This window comes from Carcharhinus amblyrhynchos, chromosome 10 (assembly GCF_965287045.1).
Source record: "Carcharhinus amblyrhynchos chromosome 10, sCarAmb.v2.hapA, whole genome shotgun sequence".
Taxonomy (NCBI): Eukaryota; Metazoa; Chordata; class Chondrichthyes; order Carcharhiniformes; family Carcharhinidae; genus Carcharhinus; species Carcharhinus amblyrhynchos.
In genome coordinates, this window is record NC_137333.1 from 97,722,823 (window position 1) to 97,745,215 (window position 22,393).

Below are 22,393 nucleotides of genomic sequence, written 5' to 3' on the forward strand. Positions count from 1 at the left end.
AGAAGTCTCACAACACTGGAGATTAAAGTCCAACACATTTATTTGGTATCACGAGCTTTTGGAGCACCGCCCCTTCATCAGGTGAGTGATCACCTGATGAGACTCACCAGATGAAGGAGCGGTGTTCTGAAAGCTCATGATACCAAATAAACCTGGTGGACTTTAACCTGGTGTTGTGAGATTTCTTACTGTGCATCCTTTGAATTAGGGTGCAGTGCAAAAACTGAGTCGAGGATGCCAGTGCCTGTGGCAAATCAAGCGAGTAATGGAATTAAATCTGACAGCGTTCCTGCCTCAAAGCAGGAGGGATTTGACGTCAAGTGAAATGATGGAAAGGTGTTAGGAGGGTTTTTAAATAAAAAATATTAACTTACAGAAGAGGCTGGGTGGATTCCGTTACTCTACCCCATTTCCTCCGAACACGATAAAGTAAGAACCCCTCTTGCCCTGTCCTGTCACGCTGCACGAAACTCCAAAATACTCCCCCATACTTCCCCCCACCACGAGCAAGTCAACAATGGACAACTTACCGAGGAGAAAATAAGCATTTAAGCCTAAAAAAACCCACATCAAATCCCCAGAAATCTTTCTACTCTATTACCACATCAAAAGATGAAGTCATGGAAAATCTTCTGTAAACATTGTGAATGATAGCTGGAATTCTCCAATCTCATTCGCCTTGTCCCTACTGCCAGTGAGATTGGAGAATTTGGCGCTTAGCCAAATCTCCGTTCACACTGTCTGTATAGCGCGCAAGAAATAATACTTTTCACTATACGTGCGACAATAATAAATCAAATCAAATCAAATCTTGTATTGCGGCGCGACTGGAGAATCCCAGCCCAATATTTGTAAATGCTCACACTTTAAAAATATGAGGTTCTGTAAAAGGCCTGCCATTATATGAACATAGAGTTATAGAGGTTTACAGCATGGAAGCAGGCCCGTTGGCCCAACTTGTCCATACCGCCTTTTATTTTTTAAGCATTATGTTCTTATGTTCTTAACATTAAGTAGCCCCAATTGCCGCATTTTGCCCATATCCCTTTATACCCACGTAACTTGTTTTCAAAGGACAAAATTGTACCTGCCTCTATTATCATCTCTGGCAGCTTGTTCCAGACACTTAACTGAAGAACCATGAAATCCCTACAGTGCAGAAAGAGGCCATCTGGTCCAAAAAATCTGCACCGAAACAGCATCTTACCCAGGTCCACCTGCACATTTACCATGGCTAAACCACCTAACCTGCATATTTTTGGGCTGTGGGAGGAAACCAGAGCACCCAGAGGAAACCCACGCAGACACAGGGAGAATGTGCAAACTCCACACAGACAGTCAGCCAAGGCTGGAATCAAACCCAGGTCCCTGGTGCTGTGAGGCAGCCCAGCTAACCACTGTGCCACCATATGACATTCTTCGGTCAAAAGAAACAAAAATGGATTTAATGGATTGTGTTACCCTGTGGAACCCAATTTCTTTCGCTCCACCATTGGTGGATGTGCCTACAGCTGTCCATGCCCCCAGCTCAGGAATTTCCTCTTATGACTCTCTCTTCTTCAAAACATTCCTTGAACATCTTTAACCAAGTTTTTTTTTTGGAAGGAGGGGTAACGGCCCCAGAATCAAATGTGGCTCAGGGTCAAATTTTGTCTGGTCTGCAATCTTCAAACTATGGAGAAGTTACAGTGCAGAAAGAGACCATTCAGCCCATCATGTCTGCACCACCCAAAGGAACTAGCTGCTCAGGGTGGCACAGCTGTTAGCAGTGTTGCCTCACAGTGTCAGGGATCCAGGTTCGATTCCCGGCTAGGGTCACTGTCTTTGTGGAGCTTGTATGTTCTCCCCAAATGTACATGGGTTTCCTCCAGATGCTCCAGTTTCGTTCCACAATCTGAAAGACGTGCTGGTTAGGTGCATTGACCTGAACAGATGCCAGAGTGTGGTAACTAGGGGAATTCCAGAGTAACTTCATTGCAGTGTTAATGCAAACCTTACTTGTGACTAATAAATAAACTGTAAATTTTAATCCCACTTTCCAGCTCCTGGGAAGCAGTTTCATGATGCACCACAGGATAATGTTACACGTAAAGGCAGTAGGTAAATACAAGTTGTTGCTAAAAAATAAAACCTCCACTGATAAGAGCACAGTGCTACGACTAAATTAATTGATCACACACACTGGTAATGCGAACAGCTGACCCTAAGGTTTGATTCTTTGGGCAGTCAGCAGTTGCACATGACCAATGTCTTTGAAACCAACACTCTTGCGTTCAACATATTTTTAGCAACAATTCACCAATTCAGGTGGGCCACACACTGAGATACTTCCTATCAAAACTATACAATTAAGCACAAGTATTTCAAAGTTCAACATTTCTGTCAAAATCTCCCAATTATGTCAAGATATGTTATATATACGCAACTGTAACGTGAAGGCAGTGATTGTGCAATATTCTGAATTTCTAATGCGCACTTACAGTAACTGTTCTGTAATTATACAATTCCCACAGTGCAAAAGGAGCCTGCACCAACAACATTCCCATCCAGACCCTATTCCCATAACCCCCACGTATTTACCTTGCTAATTCCCCTGACACTAAAGGGCAGTTCATTATGGCCAATCAATCCAACATCTTTGGAGTGTGGGAGGAAACCGGAGCAGCCGGAGGAAACCCGCACAGACACGGGGAGAATAACGGCTTTGTGAAGGAGATAGTTTGAAAACGGAGGCTTGCCAAACGTAGACGGGCGTGAAAAATCCACCTCATCAAGGCAGGTCCACGGACATATTCCAAACCAATAACAAAAGCAGGTTCGACAGGAAGTTCAAGAGCGTGTCTGAAGCGTATTCATTGCCCGAGGAAAGAAACCCGAGGGGGGGATCCAAAATATCTTAAGTTGGACAGCAACCATCTCTGTCTTCCAGTCTCTTTTCAACGATCGTTTTGATTTACTTCTGACAGGCCTTTTGGTGGAAGAGGACTGTAAGCTGGAGGACGGGGGGGGGGGGGGAGGAACACACAGAAATGAAAAACAAATGCCCCACATCACGCAACAGGCCAAATGGCCTCTTTCTGCACTGAATTGGTTCTATGAATCTTCCACCATCAATATTTTTCAGATTACAGTTGACCAGAAACTTATAAGTGCAGCAGTTATATAAATACTGCACACACAAGAGAAGATAAGATGCTGGATAACTCACCATCTGACTACCCAAATCCTGTCAATAAGGAGAGTAATGGAATATTCTCCACCGGCCTAGATAAGTGCAGCTCCAACAACACTCCAGAGGTTTGACACCATTCAGGGCAAAGCAGCTTGTCTGATTAGAACCTTATCCACCACAATAAATATTCACTCCCTACAGAGCCACCAGCTCACATTTCCATGTCTTGTAGTTGTGTCTGGCCCAGCAGAACTAAAACTATCTAGTTCGTTCATGTCCCTGATTGGGGAAGGACATTTGCTGCCCTTACCCAGTCTGGGTGACATTCCAAACCTACAGCAATGGGGTTACTCTTAAACCAAAAGAGAAAATGCTGGAAAATCTCAGCAGGTCTGGCGGCATCTGTACGGAGAGAAAAGAGCTGATGTTGTTTCGAGCCCAGATGACCCTTTGTCAAAGCTGAAAGGCATAGAAAGTGGGAGATATTTACGCTGTAGGATGAAGGAATGAAAGGTAAGTCATTGCCACAGAAACAAGGGGAAAGGCTGCTAATGGCAGCCCATAGAGAGAATAGAAGGCGTGAATGGCCAAATGGCAGAGAAGGTGAAATCAGAGGGCGAACTGTGACAGGTGAAGATGTGGGAGGATGGGGGTGATGGGTGGGAGAGAGGTAAAATTGATTTTAAAAAAAAAGGGAGAACGGGGAAGCAAATGGAGAGAAAAGGTAAGAAAAGGGGAGATAAAATAGGGGGCAAGGTTGGGAGGGGAAAGAAAAATAAAGACAGACAATAAATAAAGGTACAGAACAGTTGATTCTGCAGTGGCCTAGAAAGCTGTCAGTTCAAGGGCAATTAGGGATGGACAACAAATGCTGGCCCAGCCAGCGATGTTCACATCCCATGAAAGGATAAAAAAAAACTTACTCTTTAGTTCTTTCACTACAATTGCCTAAAAAACTGTTCCTCTCTCACATTTTCCATCAATGATGAAATATCATTGACCTGAAAGGTTCTCTCTCTCACTCTGCATTGATTCTAGCTGACCTTTTTAAGTGCATCGATTAGTGTATTAAGTAGGCTTACATTAACATGCAATGAAACACTCTTTGCTTGCATTGGCAGTGGGGTGTGAATGATCAGTAAGGTCACCCAGGTACGATCAAATAATGGAAACAGCTTTTCATTATTCCAAACATCAAGACTTTTTTTGTCCTTGAAGCTACTGTATGTCTTTAACCTGAGAATAAATACGGTCTAAAGCATATGCTGAATAAGGGCAAATTTAATTTCTATGATCACAGAAGAGTGTAAAAAAAAACTTTTACTAGAATCATGAATACTAGAATACTACACCCCTGCTGCCACACTCCGGTGCCTGTTTGGGTACACTGAGGGAGAATTTAGCACGGCCAATGCACTCAGTCAGCACGTCTTTCAGACTGCGGGAAGAAACCGGAACACCTGGAGGAAACCCACGCAGACACGGGGAGAATGTGCAAACTCCACACAGACAGTGACCCAAGCCAGGAATTGAACCCGGATCCCTGGTGCTGTGAAGCAGCAGGGCCACCGGGCTGCTCTGTGCGACCCTGATAAGTGTTTCCAGCACTCTGTGTTTTTACACACGAAAAGAAAGGATTTTGGGATGAATCAAAATGAGATATAAAGCGTTTGAACCAAAAGTGCTTCCGATGGAGAAATGTTGTTAAATATGTGACTCTGTACGTACCCGTTGTGCATCCTCTCATTGTTCCATTGCGTTACTGTACTGCTCAGTGAACATTTCTGATGATAGAAAGAGAATAAATTAATGAGAAATCAATACATTCCTGCTTTTAGCTTCTGCAGAACATCCAGTAAAAAAAGGGGGTCGGATCCAGTACTAGTGAAGATCACCCCTACCTCCTTCAAAGCAGCTCCACGTACAACAACTTACTGAGAGAATCAATTGTATACTTCCATGAAAGAGCTGGCACAGGCATGATGGGCTGAGTGGGCTCCTTCTGAGCTTTATCGTGCTATGATTCCAGTAAAAGTTTTTTTTTTACACTAATGTGCTGCCTCACAGCGCCAGGGACCCGGGTTCGACTCCCAGCTCAGATCACTATCTGTGCAGAGTTTGCACATTCTCCCCATGTCTGCATGGGTTTCCTCCGGGTGCTCCAGTTTCCTCCCACAGTCTGAAAGATGTGCTGATTGGGTGCATTGACCCGAACAGACGCCGGAGTGTGGCGACTTGGGGAATTTCACAGTAATTTCATTGCAGCGTTAACGTAATGTGTGACTAATGAATAAACTTTATGTTTCATACGAAAACCTTGCCAAAAAGCTTCATAAAGAAAATTGGGGGGTGGGGGTAGGGTTAGGTCTCCTATTCTTCTCTCCCACAAAACCTTTCCCAGGAATTAGTTAACCCCCAACCAGTAACTCCACTTGTGAGATATACACAGCAACAAACGTAACCACCAACCACAGACTCAAGAATCAGGAGGGAAAAGTCTCCAACCAGCAGCAGTCTTGTTCCACAATGCTGCGTACGGGGTAGCAATCACTTACCCAGCAGACTGAAGCACACCCTCTTCACTTGTTCTGATGTCCCACCTATCAAAGCCATCACCAGGTCACTGATGAGGTCAATCGCAGTGGGAGGGTCCTGACCTGAAAAGATTTTTAAGATAACCACTGTGATCATATTGTTTCAGCTGCTCCACGTTGACACGACTGCAAACTGACATCCCGACGTGAGATAATGAGTGTAGTGTTTGTGTTTATAGCTGAAAAGAGGGAGAAGCCTCTCGTCTTGGACTCGGCTGGACAAACTCAGGAATGCCAAATTTCAAACAGAGTACTGGAGAAAAGGGGTGCCAACTGGTTGGCAAGCTGGCTTTGATTGGTCAAGGCACTGCCCTGGAGAGACAGAGAGAGATGGGGAACGATAGGCTCCTCAAGATCCCAGATGATTAAAAAAAAAATGTGCAAGACTTGATCATATTCGTAGAATTATAGAATCTCTACAGAGCAGGAGGAGGTCATTCGGCCCATCGATTCTGCATCAACTTTCGGACCATTCCACCCAGGACAACCTCCCCCTGCCCCATTCCCATGTAGAAATGTTAGGTTAGATAGATTAGTGCAATCAATGTGTGGAGTTACAGGGTTAGTGTGAGGGAAGAGGGCCAGGATAAGAATCTACCTCAGAGAGAGAGTGCAGACTCGATGGGCTGAATGGCCTCTTCTGCACTGAAATTCTATGATTCCTTCCAGCTGGGTTTTCAGAAAGTGATATGGCCGCAAATCAAACATTCCCCTATTCGCTCATCAGTCTCTCATGAATTACCAATATTTCGGTTTTTTTCTAAATCTCGGGACAACTGCATTCTCATTCTTTTCCGTTCAGCTTGATTGGCTACCACCAGTCAGCATTATCACACACTAATTCTGTCACTCTTCATTGGGAACATCATTCCCAAGAAACAGAAACGCAACCACGTTTAATTGCTTAAGGAACAACTAGGATTGAGCACGTAGTTTGTATTACTGATAGGGAGTGATCTTACCAAAAAAATTCTAAATGCTAAATGAGCGTGAAAATGGAAAAGAATCACCCCTATTTTTTGGGCAAACCCCCAGACACAATCCGCATGGTCAGCGTGTGATTTTCACTAGCAAGGTAGCTGGGCAGGGCCTATTCTTGCCAGAAAGCCGGCTGATGAACTCTAGCTGTGCCAGTGTGCAGGTACGCCCATCTCCCTGTGTACTATATACAAGTGTACACAATGCACTGGGAGATCTGTCACTCCCCACAAACTACCAACCCCTCCCCCACCCTGGAAACCCACAATCCCGCCACCCTGATCAACACTCCAGACATTCCTCCCCGACCCCCCTTTCCCCGATTGTCCCATCAGACAAGGTAGTAAGATCGCCGCACCCCCCCACCCCGCCCAGAGTTTCATCTGGGTTTGATTTTCGGCTTAGGTCACTGTCAGTGTGGAGTTTGCACGTCCTCCCCGTGTCTGTGTAGATTTCCTCCCGGTGCTCCAGTTTCATAAGAACATAAGAACATAAGAAATAGGAGCAGGAGTAGGCCATCTAGCCCTTCGAGCCTGCCCCGCCATTCAATAAGATCATGGCTGATCTGTTGTGGCTCAGTTCCACTTTCCCACCCTCTCCCCATAACCCTTAATCCCCTCTCTTATCAAGAACCCATCAACCCGATTCTTAAAAATATTTAGCGAGGCAGCCTCCACCACTTCAACGGGCAGAGAATTCCAGAGATTCACCACCCTTTGAGTGAAGAAGTTCCTCCTCAACTCCGTTCTAAACCGCCTCCCCTTTATCTTGAGGCTGTGCCCCCTAGTCCTACTGTCTTTTTTGAGCGGGAAGAGTCTCTCCACCTCTATCCTATCCATCCCATTCATCATCTTATACGTCTCAATGAGATCTCCCCTCATTCTTCTAAACTCTAACGAGTACAAGCCTAGTTTATTCAGCCTCTCCTCATAGCTCAATCCCCTCAACTCCGGTATCAGCCTAGTAAACCTCCTCTGCACTCCCTCCAGGGCCAAAATATCCTTGCGCAGGTGCGGCGCCCAAAACTGCACACAGTACTCCAGCTGCGGCCTCACCAATGCCCTATACAGCTGCAGCAAGACCTCCCTACTTTTATATTCAATCCCCCTCGCTATGAAGGCCAGCATCCCATTTGCCTTCCTGACCACCTGCTGCACCTGCAAGCTGGGTTTTTGCGACTCATGCACAAGGACCCCGAGGTCCCTCTGCACCGTCGCCTGCTGCAGTTTTTCGCCACGTAAGTAATAGTCCTTCCTACCATTCTTCCTACCAAAGTGGACCACCTCACACTTGCCAACATTAAATTCCTCCCACACTTCAAAGATGTGCAGGGCAGGTGCATTGGCTATGCAAAATTCTCCCTCAGTGTATCTGAACAGGCGCCGAAATGGCGATTTTCATAGTAACTTCATTGCAGTGTGAATGTATGCCTACTTGTGACACTAATAAATAAACTTTAATTATGGTTGCATTTATGGTTCTTGGGAGTTACGTTCTCAACCTATTAAACCACATTATGGGTGTGTTTTAAATTAGAATAAATCCCGTCATTATTAAATCCTGTTCAGTAACATGTTATGACATACTGCTTGGCACCTTTGCATGCAGGAGGATATACAGCAATGTCTGAAATAAAGGATTACCTTTAGAATTTGTTTTTTCAGGTTTATAATCACTGTTCACAACATCCTGAAGGTCAGAATCATCAAATCTGCCAGCTACCAGAGTGAAGGAAACACAAATTAGAACAATACCACAAACTATTTCGGGTTTCTATTGAAAACATGACCGTGATTCTCCTAGAAGTGCTAATACGGCGGAAAAACTGTGCCAGTTCCGGGCTGTTTTGTCAGTTCAGCTTCTCACCCGAATCTCTGCGCTCTGTGCACTGCAGAGGTCCCAGTTGTGAACCTCATTAAAAACCCATGGGGGGGCGGGGGGTCTATTCACACCAGAGTCTGACAATTCTGGAACTGTGCGCATGCGCAGTGGCCCCAATCTGTCAATCTCCCCATTTGCTGGCCAGCTTCACCGCTGGCCAACTCGGACCCTCGCAGTGCTGCCTCTCCAGCCTCACCCTCTCATGGCCCCCACAGCAATTCCAGAGCCAGCCCTGAACCCCACCCTGGGGCACCCCAATGTCCAGTCCAACCCCACCCACCCCCCAGCCAGCCAGCCAGCCAGCAGTGGTGATCCACCCAAACCACCCCCCACCCTGGCAGATCACCCCCTCCCCCAGGCTGACACCCTCTGAGAGTCAGACCCCACCTCCTCCCCTGGAGGGAGGCTCCCACCTGCAAATCACCACACCCACCACCTCCCAGCCCACCCCAATCGCTGCCCTCCCTCCATCCCAGGCTGATCCTGTCTCTAGACGGCAACGGGACTCCCCCCACTCCCACCCATCAACCCTAGGTCCCGCCCACAATAGGCTCTGCTCGATGACCAGTGGGCAGTGCCAAGGTGCCCCCTGGGCATGGGCACTTTGCCCCTTGGGCAGTGCCATGGGGCACAGGCTGGCACTGCCAGTGTGCCCATGCCCAAGGGCCACCAGCCCCCACCACCTGACCCCCTGAGGAGCTCCAACTGCCTCCCCCTTCATTCTGGCAGGGTCTCCCGCTAGTTCTGCGAATGTGGGGAGCAAGTCCGAACTCGGGCAGAATGAAGTGCTCCTGGGGGGAACGGGAGACTCAATCGGGACACGAAAGTTCCCGATAATTACACTGAAAACACATTTAAAACAGGTTTGAATGTCTTACCTGCCTTCCTGCTGGTTTCCAGTGTGGTCTGACCAGCAACTGTTCGCTGGCTCTGGGAGATGTGCATGCATTCCCGGTACATGCGCAAATCCCGGAATAAGGCTGGCAATGCGCATCTCCCACCACGACCTGCCAGAAAAGTTGCGGGTCGCGATGGGAGAACTGTGGCCTATATTTCTTCCCAAATTCGGACCAGAATCTTTCCGTCCAGCCCGCCACGGGAATCGTAGCAGGCGGGAGGCACACCATGCAAAGGTTTGTTGACCTCGGGTAAGATTTTACAGTGTTGTAGCAAGCGCGGCGGGAAAATCCTATCCATAGCGTTTCAGACCAGTGTTTAAGCAGTTAAATTACTGCATTAATAATCCAGCGCCTGGGCCAATATCGGGAGATCTGAGCTCACAATCCCATCACAGCGATGGGGAAATTTAATTCAAGTCCATTGATTGAATAAAGAGCAAGGTTCAACACTGGTGTCCATGAAAGTAGCAGATGGTCATAAAGACCATCACCGATGTCCTTCAGGGAAGGGAATCTGCTTTCTGTACCCAGTCTGGCTTACATGTGACTCCAGAACAAAATGCACTCGATCCTAAACTGCCCGATCTGAAATGGCCCAGGAAGCCAATCGGTTGTAGCACACACACCTCACCCCTCCCCCATGCCCATCTTCTCAAGGGCAACTGGCATTGGCAATAATTGCTGGTTTTCCAGCAACACCCACATCCTGTGGATGAATAAAATCAAAGACACGCAATGACTCATCACTTCCCTAATGAATAGAACGAGCCTTTCCCTGCTCAATATCCAGTTGTTCCGAAGTAAGTTCGGGAACTGAACAGAAAGCATTGTTTTGCTTTCCCTGCTGATGAGAACGTATGCTGCAACCATCTCCACCTGGAAGGACAAGGGCAGCAGATACAAGGGAACACCACTACCTGCAAGTTTCCTTCCAAGCCACTCACCATCCTGATTTGGAAATATATCACCGTTCCTTCCCAACTTGCTGCAGTTGTAGATGCGCCTAGTTTGGGGGCGTTTAAGAGATCCGTGGATAGGTTTATGGATGGAAAGGGATTGGTTTAGGTTAGAGGGTCATTGCTTTTTTTAACTGGTCGGCGCAACATCGTGGGCCGAAGGGCCTGTTCTGCGCTGTAATGTTCTATGTTAACTGCTGGGTCAAAATCCTGGTTTCCCTCCCCAACGACATTGTGGGTCAACCCACAGCACACGGACTGCAGCGATTCAAGAAGACAGCTCACCGCCACCTTCTCAAGGGCAACTAGGGATGGGCAATGAATGCTGGCCAGCCAGAAATTTACAGGATTTACTCCCACTTGGAAATAAGTGTGGACGTATTAATGAGAGGCAACATGGTTTTGTGAAGGAGAGGTCATGCCTCACGAACTTGATCAAGTTTTCCGAGAAAGTGACGAAGATGAGGGTAGGGCAGTGGATGTTGTCTATATGGACTTCAGTAAGGCTCTTGACAAGGTCCCTCATGGCAGATTGGTGCAGAGGGTGAAGTTGCATAGGATCAGAGGTGAGCTGGCAAGGTGGATACAGAATTGCTTCGGTCATAGAATACAGAAGGTAGTAGTGGAAAGGGGTGTTTCTCAATGGAAAGCTGGGACAAGTGGTGTTCCTCGGAGATCAGCACTGTTTGTAATATACATAAATGATTGGGAGGAAAATGTAACTGGTTTGGTTAGTAATTTTGTGGATGACACAAAGGTTGGAGGATTTGCAGATAGCGATGAGGATGAGGATACTGCAGAATATAGGCTGGTTGGAGACTTGGGCGGAGAGATGACAGATGGAGTTTAATCCGGCCAAATGTGAGATCATGCATTTTGGAAGGTCTAATACAGATAGGAAATATACAGTAAATGGCAGAACCCTGAAGAGTATTGATAGACAGAGGGATCTGGGTGTACAGGTACACAGGTCACTGGCAGCACAGGTGGAGAAGGTAGTCAAGAAGACTTGCCTTCATCGTCTAGGGCATTGAATTTAAAAATTGGCAAGTCATGTTGTAGTTATGTAGAACCTTTAGGCCGCATTTGGAATATAGGGTTCAATTCCGATTGCCACACTATTAGAAGGACGTGGAGGCTTTGGCAAGGGTATGGAAAAGATTTACCAGGACGTTGCCTGGCATAGAGGGCATTAGCTATGAGGAGAGGTTGGAGAAACTTGGTTTGTTCTCACTGGAACGATGGAGGTTGAAGGGCGACCTGACAGAAGTCTACCAGAGTATGAGAGGCATGGACAGAGTGGATAGTTAGAAGCTTTTTCCCAGGGTGGAAGAGTCAATTACTAGGGGGCATAGGTCTGAGGGGCAAGGTTTAAGGGAGATGTACAAGGCAAGTTTTTTTTTACACAGAAGGTAGTAGGTATCTGGAACTCACTACCAGGGATGGTAGTGGAAGCTGATATGATAGTGACATTTAAGAGGTATCTTGACAAATACATGAAGAGGATGGGAATAGAAGGATATGGACCCCGGAAGATGTTAGTTCAATCGGGCAGCATGGTCAGTGCAGGCTTGGAGGGCCGAAGGGCCTGTTCCTGTGCTGTAATTTTCTTTGGTCTTTGTTCTTTGATATTACAGGCAAGATTTACGCTATTTAAATACACCTTTTAATATATCCCTCTCTCAATGCCTACACTTGTAAAGAAACTGGGCTGGATTATCCAACCTCGCCTGAGGCCAGGAGTCTCCGGCCTGGCTGCACTGAACAGAGATTTGGCTGAGTGTCAAATTCTCCATGCTCGCTGACAGTGGGGCGTGAACAGCCTGAGAAGTCCGGCCATGATCTTTGAACCAAAACACAAAGACCACCCTGCTCAGCACTGGATTAGGTGATCTCAACTGTGGAGCTATAACTGGTATGGTAAAATGGCAGATGAAGTCACCAAGTAGGACAGTATCTGTGGAGAAAGGGAAATCTCAACTCAGGGCCTGTCATCCTTTAAGTTAAAGTTTATTTATTAGCGTCACAAGGAGGCTTACATTAACACTGCAATGAAGTTCTGTGAAAATGAGCAAGGAAAGATTAAAAGTGTCATAGCTTTGAAGGAGGGCTCTGTTTAGGTTTGGAGGGTGGGGGAGAGGCAATGGCAAAATGTCTCATTGTGCGTGACCAAAGTGGTACAGAAATAAAATATGTCCTAACAGGAGGTTGGATGATGGGATAAGCTGCCATCCAAATATAAAGTTTGGGTGGCAGCTTATCCAGAAGGAGGCCATTCAGCCCATCGAGTCTGACAAAGAGGATCTTACCCAGGCCCTTTCCCACACCTCATCTCTGCCACCCCACACATTTATCATGGTGAATCCATCTATCTTACACATCTTGGGACTCTAAGGGGCAATTTAACATGGCCAATCCACCTAGCTTCCAAACATTTGGACTGTGGCAGGAAACCAGAGCACCCAGAGGAAACCCACACATGACATGGGGAGAATGTGAAAACTCTGCACGGACAGTCATCTGAGGGCAGATTTGAACCCGGGGTCATGGCACTGTGAGGCAGCAGTGCTAACCACTGCACCACTGTGCCACCCTACAGGTAAAAGAAAACAACAGCTACTACCAGGTGCCAACAGCAGCTGGTAGAATTCAAATTCAATTACTGAATCGGGAATCAAAAAGTAGTCTAGTGGTGACGACAAAAACCATTGTCCATTGGGATAAAAACTCATCTGGTTCACTCATGTTCTTCAGGGAAGGGAATTTGCCATCCTTACCTGGCCTCCATGTGGCTCCAGAGCCACAGCAATGCGGTTGGCTTGCAAATGTCCTTCAAAATGGCCAAGCACGGTGGCACAGTGGTTAGCACTGCTGCCTCACAGCGCCAGGGACCCGGGTTTGATTCCTGGCTTGGGCCACTGTCTGCGTGGGTTTCCTCCGGGTGCTCTGGTTTCCTCCCACAGTTTGAAAGACGCCAGTTAGGCGCATTGGCCATACTAAATTCTCCCTCAGTGCACCCAAAAAGGTGCCGGAATGTGGTGACGAGGGGATTTTCACAGTAGCTTCATTGTGGTGTTAATGTAAGCCAACTTGTGACACTAATAAATAAACTTCTAACTTCAGTGTATCAAACTACTCCTAAGTCTAAAAAGAATGAAACCAAATTGTCATGGACATGGATACCAGGCACTTCGATGCCACATCCAACCCTATCAACCTGGTAAAGTCCTCCTTACATAAGAACATAAGAAATAAGAACATAAGAAATAGGAGCAGGAGTAGGCCATCCAGCCCTTCGAGCCTGCCCCGCCATTCAATAAGATCATGGCTGATCTGTCGCTGCTCAGTTCCACTTTCCCGCCCTCTCCCCATAACCCTTAATCCCCTCTCCTATCAAAAACCCATCAACCCGCGTCTTAAAAATATTTAGCAAGGCAGCCTCCACCACTTCAACGGGCAGAGAATTCCAGAGATTCACCACCCTTTGAGTGAAGAAGTTCCTCCTCAACTCCGTTCTATACCGCCCCCCTTTTATCTTGAGGCTGTGCCCCCTAGTCCTACTGTCTTTTTTGAGCGGGAAGAGTCTTTCCACCTCTATCCTATCCATCCCATTCATCATCTTATACGTCTCAATGAGATCTCCCCTCATTCTTCTAAACTCTAACGAGTACAAGCCTAGTTTATTCAGCCTCTCCTCATAGCTCAACCCCCTCAACTCCGGTATCAGACTAGTAAACCTCCTCTGCACTCCCTCCAAGGCCAAAATATCTTTGCGCAGGTGCGGCGCCCAAAACTGCACACAGTACTCCAGCTGCGGCCTCACCAATGCCCTATACAGCTGCAGCAGGACCTCCCTACTTTTATATTCAATCCCCCTCGCTATGAAGGCCAGCATCCCATTCGCCTTCCTGACCACCTGCTGCACCTGCAAGCTGGGTTTTTGCGACTCATGCACAAGGACCCCGAGGTCCCTCTGCACCGTCGCCTGTTGCAGTTTTTCGCCCCGTAAGTAATAGTCCTTCCTACCAACACCTGGGAGCTTGTACCAGAATTGGAAGTTTCACAGACTAGATGAGCAACAGCCTGACATAGTCATACACACAGAATTATATCTTACAGATAATGTCCCAGACCCCAACATCATCACCCCTAACTATGTCCTAGGGGAATGGGGGGCTGAATGTTATATGGGAATGTGGATTTAACTCCTTTAGAGTTTAAGAGACTGAGAGATGATCTTATTGAAGCATATAAGATCGTGGGGGGAATGGGGGGCTTGATGAATGGATGTAGAAAGGATGTTTCCCATTTTGGGGCAGACCAGAATTAGAAAATAATGAACACAAAACCACTTCAAAAAAATGGACATCACCCACTAACAGCCAAATCTTTTTATAAAAACAAACATTCTCCATCAATACTTACTGCGGGGTTTTGTGGAATCGTCCCCGAGAGCATCACTGAGATCAAACTCGTCATTGTCATCTGGAAGATAAATACAGCTATTGTGACTTCCATTTAACATGGAGATGCAGGGATCTGCTTTTCTCTCCAAGGCTCCTGGTTCTTTGGGACTCTGTAAGCCAGAGAGGTGGGGGCAGAGTTAGTGAATGTTTTTAAGGTAGTGCTGGTAGATTTTTGACTAACATGGGAGTCAAACCAGGTGAGAAAGTGGAGTTGAGGTCCTAATCAGATCAGCCATGATCTTGTTGAATGATGGAGCAGGCACAAATGGCCAACTCCTATTCCTAATTCATAGGTTCATTTGTACAGGTGTTCCTAATATGTTTCACTTCTTGGCTTCACACTCTCACCAATGTCTACAGATGCACCATAAAAAGCATTCTTTCCAGTTGTATCACAGCTTAGTATGGGCTCCTGCTCTGCCCAAGACCACAACAAACTACAAAAGGTCATGAAATGAAGCCCAGTCCATCACTCAAACCAGCCTCCCATCCACTGACTCTGTCTACACTACCTGCTGCCTCAGCAAAGCAGCCAGCATAATCAAGAATCCCAGGTACCCCAGACATTCTCTCTTCCATCTTCTTCCGTTGGGAAAAAGATACAAAAGTCTGAGGACACGTACCAACCAACTCAAGAACAGCTTCTTCCCTGCTGCCATCAGACTTTTAAATGGATCTACTTCACATTAAGTTGATCTTTACATAGAAACATAGAACATTACAGCACAGTACAGGCCCTTCAGCCCTCAATGTTGTGCCGAGCTATGTCCAATCCCAAGATCAAGCTATCCCCTCCCTATAATTCTGGAGTGCTCCATGTGCCTATCCAATAACCGCTTGAAAGTTCCTAAAGTGTCGGATTCCACTATCACAGTAGGCAGTCTATTCCACACCCCAACCACTCTCTGAGTAAAGACTCTACCTCGGACATCCCTCCTATATCTCCCACCATGAACCTTATAGTTATGCCCCCTAGTAACAGCTACATCCAGCCAAGGAAATAGTCTCTGCACGTCCACTCTATTAATCCCTCTAATCATCTTATAAACCTCTATTAAGTCACCTCTCATCCTCCTCTGCTCCAAAGAGAAAAGCCCCAGCTCCCTCAGCCTTTCCTCATAAGACCTACTCTCCAAACCAGGCAGCATCCTGGTAAATCTCCTCTGCACTGTCTCTAATGCTTCCACATCCTTCTTATAGTGAGGTGACCAGAACTGAACACAATATTCCAAATGTGGTCTCACCAACGACCGGTATAGTTGCAGCATAACCCCATGGCCCTTAAACTCAAACCCCCTGTTAATAAACACTAACACACTATAAGCCTTCTTCACTGCTCTATCCACATGAGTGGCAACCTTCAGACACCTGTGGATATGAACCCCAAGATCTCGCTGTTCCTTTACATTCCTTAGAACCCTGCCGTTGACCCTGTAATCTGCATTCAAGTCCTACCAAAATGAATCACCTCACACCTATCAGGGTTAAACTCTATCTGCCACTTTTTGGCCCAGTTCTCCTTCCTATCAATGTCTCTTTGCAGCCTGCAAGAGCTCTCCACCTCATCCACTACTCCATCAATCCTGCTGTCATCAGCAAATTTACTAACCCACCCTTCAGCCCCTTCTTCCAAGTCATTGATAAAAATCACAAAAAGCAGAGAACCCAGCAGTGACCCCTGTGGTACACCACTGGTAACTGGCCTCCTGTCTGAAAATTTCCCCTCCACCACCACCCACTGTCTTCTATGATACAGCCAGTTACTTATCCAATTGGCCAAATTTCCTTCTATCCCACACCTCCTTATCTTCTTCATGAGCCTACCATGGGGAACCTTATCAAATGCCTTACTAAAATCCACGTATATGACATCAACTGCTCCATCTTCATCCACACACTTAGTTACCTCCTCAAAGAATTCAATCAAATTTGAGAGGCAGGACTTACCCCTCACGGAACCGTGCTGCCTATCCCGGGTTAAAATGAATCTTTCCAAATGGTCATAAATCCTATCTCTCAGGATCCTTTCCATTAACTTACTGGCCACCGAAGTAAGATTAACTGGCCTATAATTACAAGGGTCATTCCTATTTCCTTTCTTGAAAAGAGGAACAACATTTGCCACTCTCCAGTCCTCTGGTGCTATCCCCGTGGACAGTGAGGACCCAAAGATCAAAGCTAAAGGCTCTGCAATCTCATCCCTTGCCTCCCAAAGTATCCTAGGATGCATCCCATATTTCTCTACACCCTAGCTATGACTGCAACACTACATTCTGTACACTCTTCGTTCCTTTTCTATGAATGGTATGCTTTGTCTGTATAGCGCGCAAGAAACAACTGTACACCAATAAATGTGACAATAATAAATCAAACCAAAAGGTAAAATTTCAAAAACACGGTCAGCACATGAACATTTCTGAATAAAATCTCTGTCAAACATTTCAGTTGCCTCCTCATCACTTTAGGAAATATTTTTTCACAAAAGTCACAGTGCTTCAAAATTCACGTTTTGTACAAAACATGATTGATATGTTTGAACACAAAACCACTTCAAAAATCTGGGTATTAGCCACTGCCTACTTCCAACCACAATCTTTCTATAAAAACAATCCTCATTGATACTTACTGCGGGGTTTAGGAGAATCTTCTCTGAGAGCGTCACTGAGATCAAAACCGTCATTGTCATCTGGAAAATAGAGTGGTTACAGTTATTGTAACTCCCATTTAAAATGGAGATGCAGGGATCTGTTTTTCTCTCCTAGGCTCCTGTTTCTTTGGGAGTCTATAAGCCAGAGAGGTGGAGGCAGAGTTAGTGAATGTTTTTAAGGCAGGGTTGGTAGATTCTGGTTTAACATGGGAGTCAAACACTGAGTGGTGTAGGTGAGAACGTGGATTTGAGGTCACAATCAGGTCAGCCATGATCTTGGGTTTGATTTGATTTATTATTGTCACATGTATTGGTATACAGTGAAAAGTATTGTTTCTTGCGCACGATACAGACAAAGCATACCGTTCATAGAGAAGGAAACGAGAGAATGCAGAATATAGTGTTACAATCATAGCTACAGCACAGAGAAAGATCAACTTAATGCAAGGTAAGTCCATTCAAAAGTTTGACAGCAAAAGCTGTTCTTGAGTCAGTTGGTACATGACCTTAGACTTTTGTACTTTTTTTCCAAGAAGGTGGAAGAGAGAATGTCCGGGGTGTATGATGTCCTTAATTCTGGCTGCTTTGCCAAGACAGCGGGAGTGTAGACACAGTCAATGGATGGGAGGCTGGTTAGTGTGCTGGATTGGGCTATATTCACGACCCTTTGTAGTTTCTTGCGGTCTTGGACAAAGCAGGAACCATACCAAGCTGAGATATAACTAGAAATAATGCTTTCTATGGTGCATCTGTAAATGTTGGTGAGAGTCGTAGCTAACTTGCCAAACTGCCATTGTCTTCTGACAAAGTGGAGGTGTTGATGGGCTTTCTTAACTATAGTATCGCATGGGTAGACCAGGACAGGTTTTTGGTGATCCGGACATCGAGAAACTTGAAGCTTTCGACTATTTCTACTTCCTCCATGTTGATGCAGACAAGGGCATGTTCTCCACTACACTTCCTGGAGTTGAATGAAGTTGAATGGTGGAGCAAGTTCAAGGGCCAAATGGCCAAAACCTACTCCTAATTGATATGTTTGTGTACACAGGCATTCCTAATATGCTTCACTTCTTGGCTTAAAACTCTCACCAGCATCTACAGATGCACCATCAAAAGCATTCTTTCTGGCACCTCCTGCTCTGCCCAAGCCCGCAAAAAACTACAGGAGTTGTGAATGAAATCCAGTCCATCACACAAACCAATCTCCCGGTCATTGACTCTTTCTACACTTCACACTGCCTTTGGAAAAGGAACAAGCATAATCAAGGACCGCACGCACCCTGGCTGTCCTGGTCCGTCTATGTGGATAATACAGTTAAGAAAACCCATCAACACCAATACTTTCTCATCAGACTCAGGAAATTTGGCATGTCACCTGCAACTCTCACCAACTTTTACAAATGCACAATAGAAATCATTCTTTCTGGTTGTATCACAGCTTGGTATGGCTCCTGCTCTGTCGCATGAAACTACAAAAGGTCGTGAATATAGCCCAATCCATCATGCAAACCATCCATTGACTCTGCCTACATTCCCCCTCCCTCAGCAAAGCAGCCAGCATAATTAAGAACCCCATGCACCCTGGACATTCTCTCTTCCACCTTCTTCCTTTGGGATAAAGATACAAAAGTTTGAGGTCATCGACCAACAGACTCAAGAACAGCTTCTTCCCTGCTGCCATCAGACTTTTGAATGGACCTACCTTACATTAAGTTGATCTTTCTCTACACCCTAGCTATGACTGTAACACTGTATTCTGCACTCTCTCCTTTCCTTCTCGATGAACAGTATGCTTTGTCTGTATCAGGGGCAAGAAACAATACTTTTCATTGTATACTAATACATCTGACAATAATAAATCAAATCAAAATTAAAATCTAAAGGTAAAACTTCAATAATACAAAATAATGAGGGGCACAGACCAGCTAGATAGTCAATATCTTTTCCCAAAGCTAGGCGAGTCTAAAACTAGAGGGCATAGGTTTAAGGTGAGAGGGGGAGAGATATAAGAGTGTCCAGAAGGGCAATTTTTTCAGAGGGTGGTGAACATCTGGAATAAGTTCCCAGGGTAGTAGTAGAGGCAGGTACAGTTTTGTCTTTTAGAAAGCATTTAGCCAGTTACATGGGTAAGATGGGTATAGAGGGATATGGGCCAAATGCGGGCAATTGGGATTAGCTTTGGGGTTTAATATAAAAAGGGTGGCATGGACAAGTTGGGCCGAAGAGCCTGTTTCCATGCTGTAAACCTCACTGACAATAACAGGGTAAGCACATATGAACATTTCGGAATAAATCTCTGTCAAACACTTTGTTTGCCTCCTCATCAATTTAGGAAATATTTTCCATAAAAGTCACAGTGCTTCAAAATTCACGCATTGTACAAATCATGTTTGATATGTTTGAACATAAAACCACTTCAAAAATCTGAGTATTAGCCACCGCCTACTTCCAAGCAAATCTTTCTATAAAAATAGTCCTCATCGATACTTACCACGGGGTTTAGGAGAATCTTCTCTGAAAGCGTCACTGAGATCAAAGTCGTCATTGCCATCTGGAAAATAGAGTGGTTACAGTTACTGTAACTCCCATTTAAAATGGAGATGCAGGGATCTGTTTTTCTCTTCTAGGCTCCTGGTTCTTTGGGAGTCTATAAGCCAGAGAGGTGGAGGCAGAGTTAGTGAATGCTTTTCAGGTAGGGTTGGTAGATTCTTGATAAACATGGGAGTCAAACACTATCTGGTGTAGCTGAGAACGTGGAGTTGAGGTCACAATCAGATCAGCCACAATCTTGGGTTTGATTTGATTTATTATTGTCACATGTATTGGTATACAGTGAAAAGCATTGTTTCTTGTGCACTATACATGCAAAGCATACCATTCATAGAGAAGGAAACGAGATAATGCAGAATATAGTGTTACAATTATAGCAAGGGTGTGCAGAAAGGTCAACTAAATACAAGATGAGCCCATTCAAAAGTTTGACAGCAGCAGGGAAGAAGCTGTTCTTGAGTCAGTTGGTATGTGACCTCAGACTTTTGTATTTTTTTCCAGATGGAAGAAGATGGAAGAAAGAATGCCAGGGGTGCGTGAGGTCCTTAATGCTGGCTGCTTTGTCAAGACAGCGGGACTGTAGTCACAGTCAATGGATGGGAGGCTGGTTTGCGTGATGGATTGGGCTACATTCACAACCCTTTGTAGTTTCTTGCGGTCTTGGACAAAGCAGAAGCCATACCAAGCTGAGATATAACTAGAAATAATGCTTTCTATGGTGCATCTGTAAATGTTGGTGAGAGTCGTAGCTAACTTGCCAAATTGCCATTGTCTTCTGACAAAGTGGAGGTGTTGATTTGGGTTTTCTTAACTATAGTATCGGCATTGGCAGAATAAGATAGGTTGTTGGTGATCTGGACAACGAAAAACTTGAAGCTTTCGACGATTTCTACTTCATCCCCGTTGATGCAGACAAGGGCATGTTCTCCACTACACTTCCTGGAGTCGAATGAAGTTGAATGGTGAAGCAGGTTCAAGGGGCCAAATGGCCAAAACCTACTCCTAATTGATATGCTCGTGCGTACTGGCGTTCCTAATATGCTTCACTTCTTGGCTTAACACTCTCACCAACTTCTACAGATACACCATCGAAGGCATTCTTTCTGGTCGTTTCACAGTTTGGTATAGCTCCTGCTCTGCCCAAGACCGCAAGAACCTACAGGGGTCGTGAATGAAACCCAGTCCATCACTAAAACCAACCTCCCATTCATTGAATCTGTCTACACCTCACACTGCCTTTGGAAAAGGAATGAGCATAATCAAGGCCCCCACGCACCCCAGCTGTCTTGGTCCGTCCATGCTGATAATATAGTTAAGAAAGCCCATTAACACCTCCATTTTCTCATCAGACTCAGGAAATTTGGCATGTTGGCTGCGACTCTCACCAACTTTTACAAATGCACAATAGAAAGCATTCTTTCTGCTTGTACCACAGCTTGGTGTGGCCCCTGCTCTGCCCAAGAACGCAAGAAACCTCAAAAGGTCGTGAATATAACCCAATCCATCATGCAAACCAGCCTCCCATCCATTGACTCTGTCTACACTTCCCTCTGCCTCGGCAAAGCAGCCAGCATAATTAAGAACCCCACGTACCCAGGCCATTCTCTCTTCCATCGGGAAAAAGACACAAAAGTCTGAGTTAATGTACCAGACGACCTAAGAACAGCTTCTTCCCTGCTGTCATCAAACTTTTGAATGGACCTACCTTACATTAAGTTGATCTTTCTCTACACCCTAGCTATGACTGTAACACTGTATTCTGCACTCTCTCCTATCCTTCTCAATCAACAGTATGCTTTGTCTGCATCAAGGGCAAGAAACAATACTTTTCATTGTATACTAATACATCTGACAATAATAACTCAAATCAAATTAAAACTAAAGGTAAAAGTTCAAAAATATAAAATAATGAGGGGCACAGATCAGCTAGATAGTCAATATCTTTTCCCAAAGCTAGGCGAGTCTAAAACTAGAGGGCATAGGTTTAAGGTGAGAGGGGAGAGATATAAAAGAGTGTCCAGAAGGGGAATTTTTTCAGAGGGTGGTGAACGCCTGGAATAAGTTCCCAGGGTAGTAGTAGAGGCAGGTACAATTTTGTCTTTTAGAAAGCATTTAGCCAGTTACATGGGTAAGATGGATATAGAGGGATATGGGCCAAATTCAGGCAATTGGGATTAGCTTCGGGGTTTAATATAAAAAGGGTGGCATGGACAAGTTGGGCCAAAGAGCCTGTTTCCATGCTGTAAACCT

At 45.5% G+C, this 22,393-nt stretch overlaps 1 protein-coding gene across 1 annotated transcript; it reads right to left on the reverse strand.

Moving 5' to 3' along the window:
* Window positions 1-2,527: 2,527 nt before the first annotated feature.
* LOC145349315 (uncharacterized) lies at window positions 2,528-20,138 on the reverse strand. Its single transcript, XM_080197815.1, has 8 exons — window positions 20,085-20,138; window positions 18,873-18,891; window positions 17,573-17,632; window positions 14,906-14,965; window positions 8,388-8,462; window positions 5,728-5,829; window positions 4,901-4,956; window positions 2,528-2,992 (listed from the first exon to the last, which is right to left on the reverse strand). Exons 1-7 carry the CDS (start codon window positions 20,136-20,138, stop codon window positions 4,916-4,918), a joined length of 411 nt encoding a protein of 136 aa, XP_080053941.1. The 3' UTR covers window positions 2,528-2,992; window positions 4,901-4,915.
* Window positions 20,139-22,393: the final 2,255 nt, after the last annotated feature.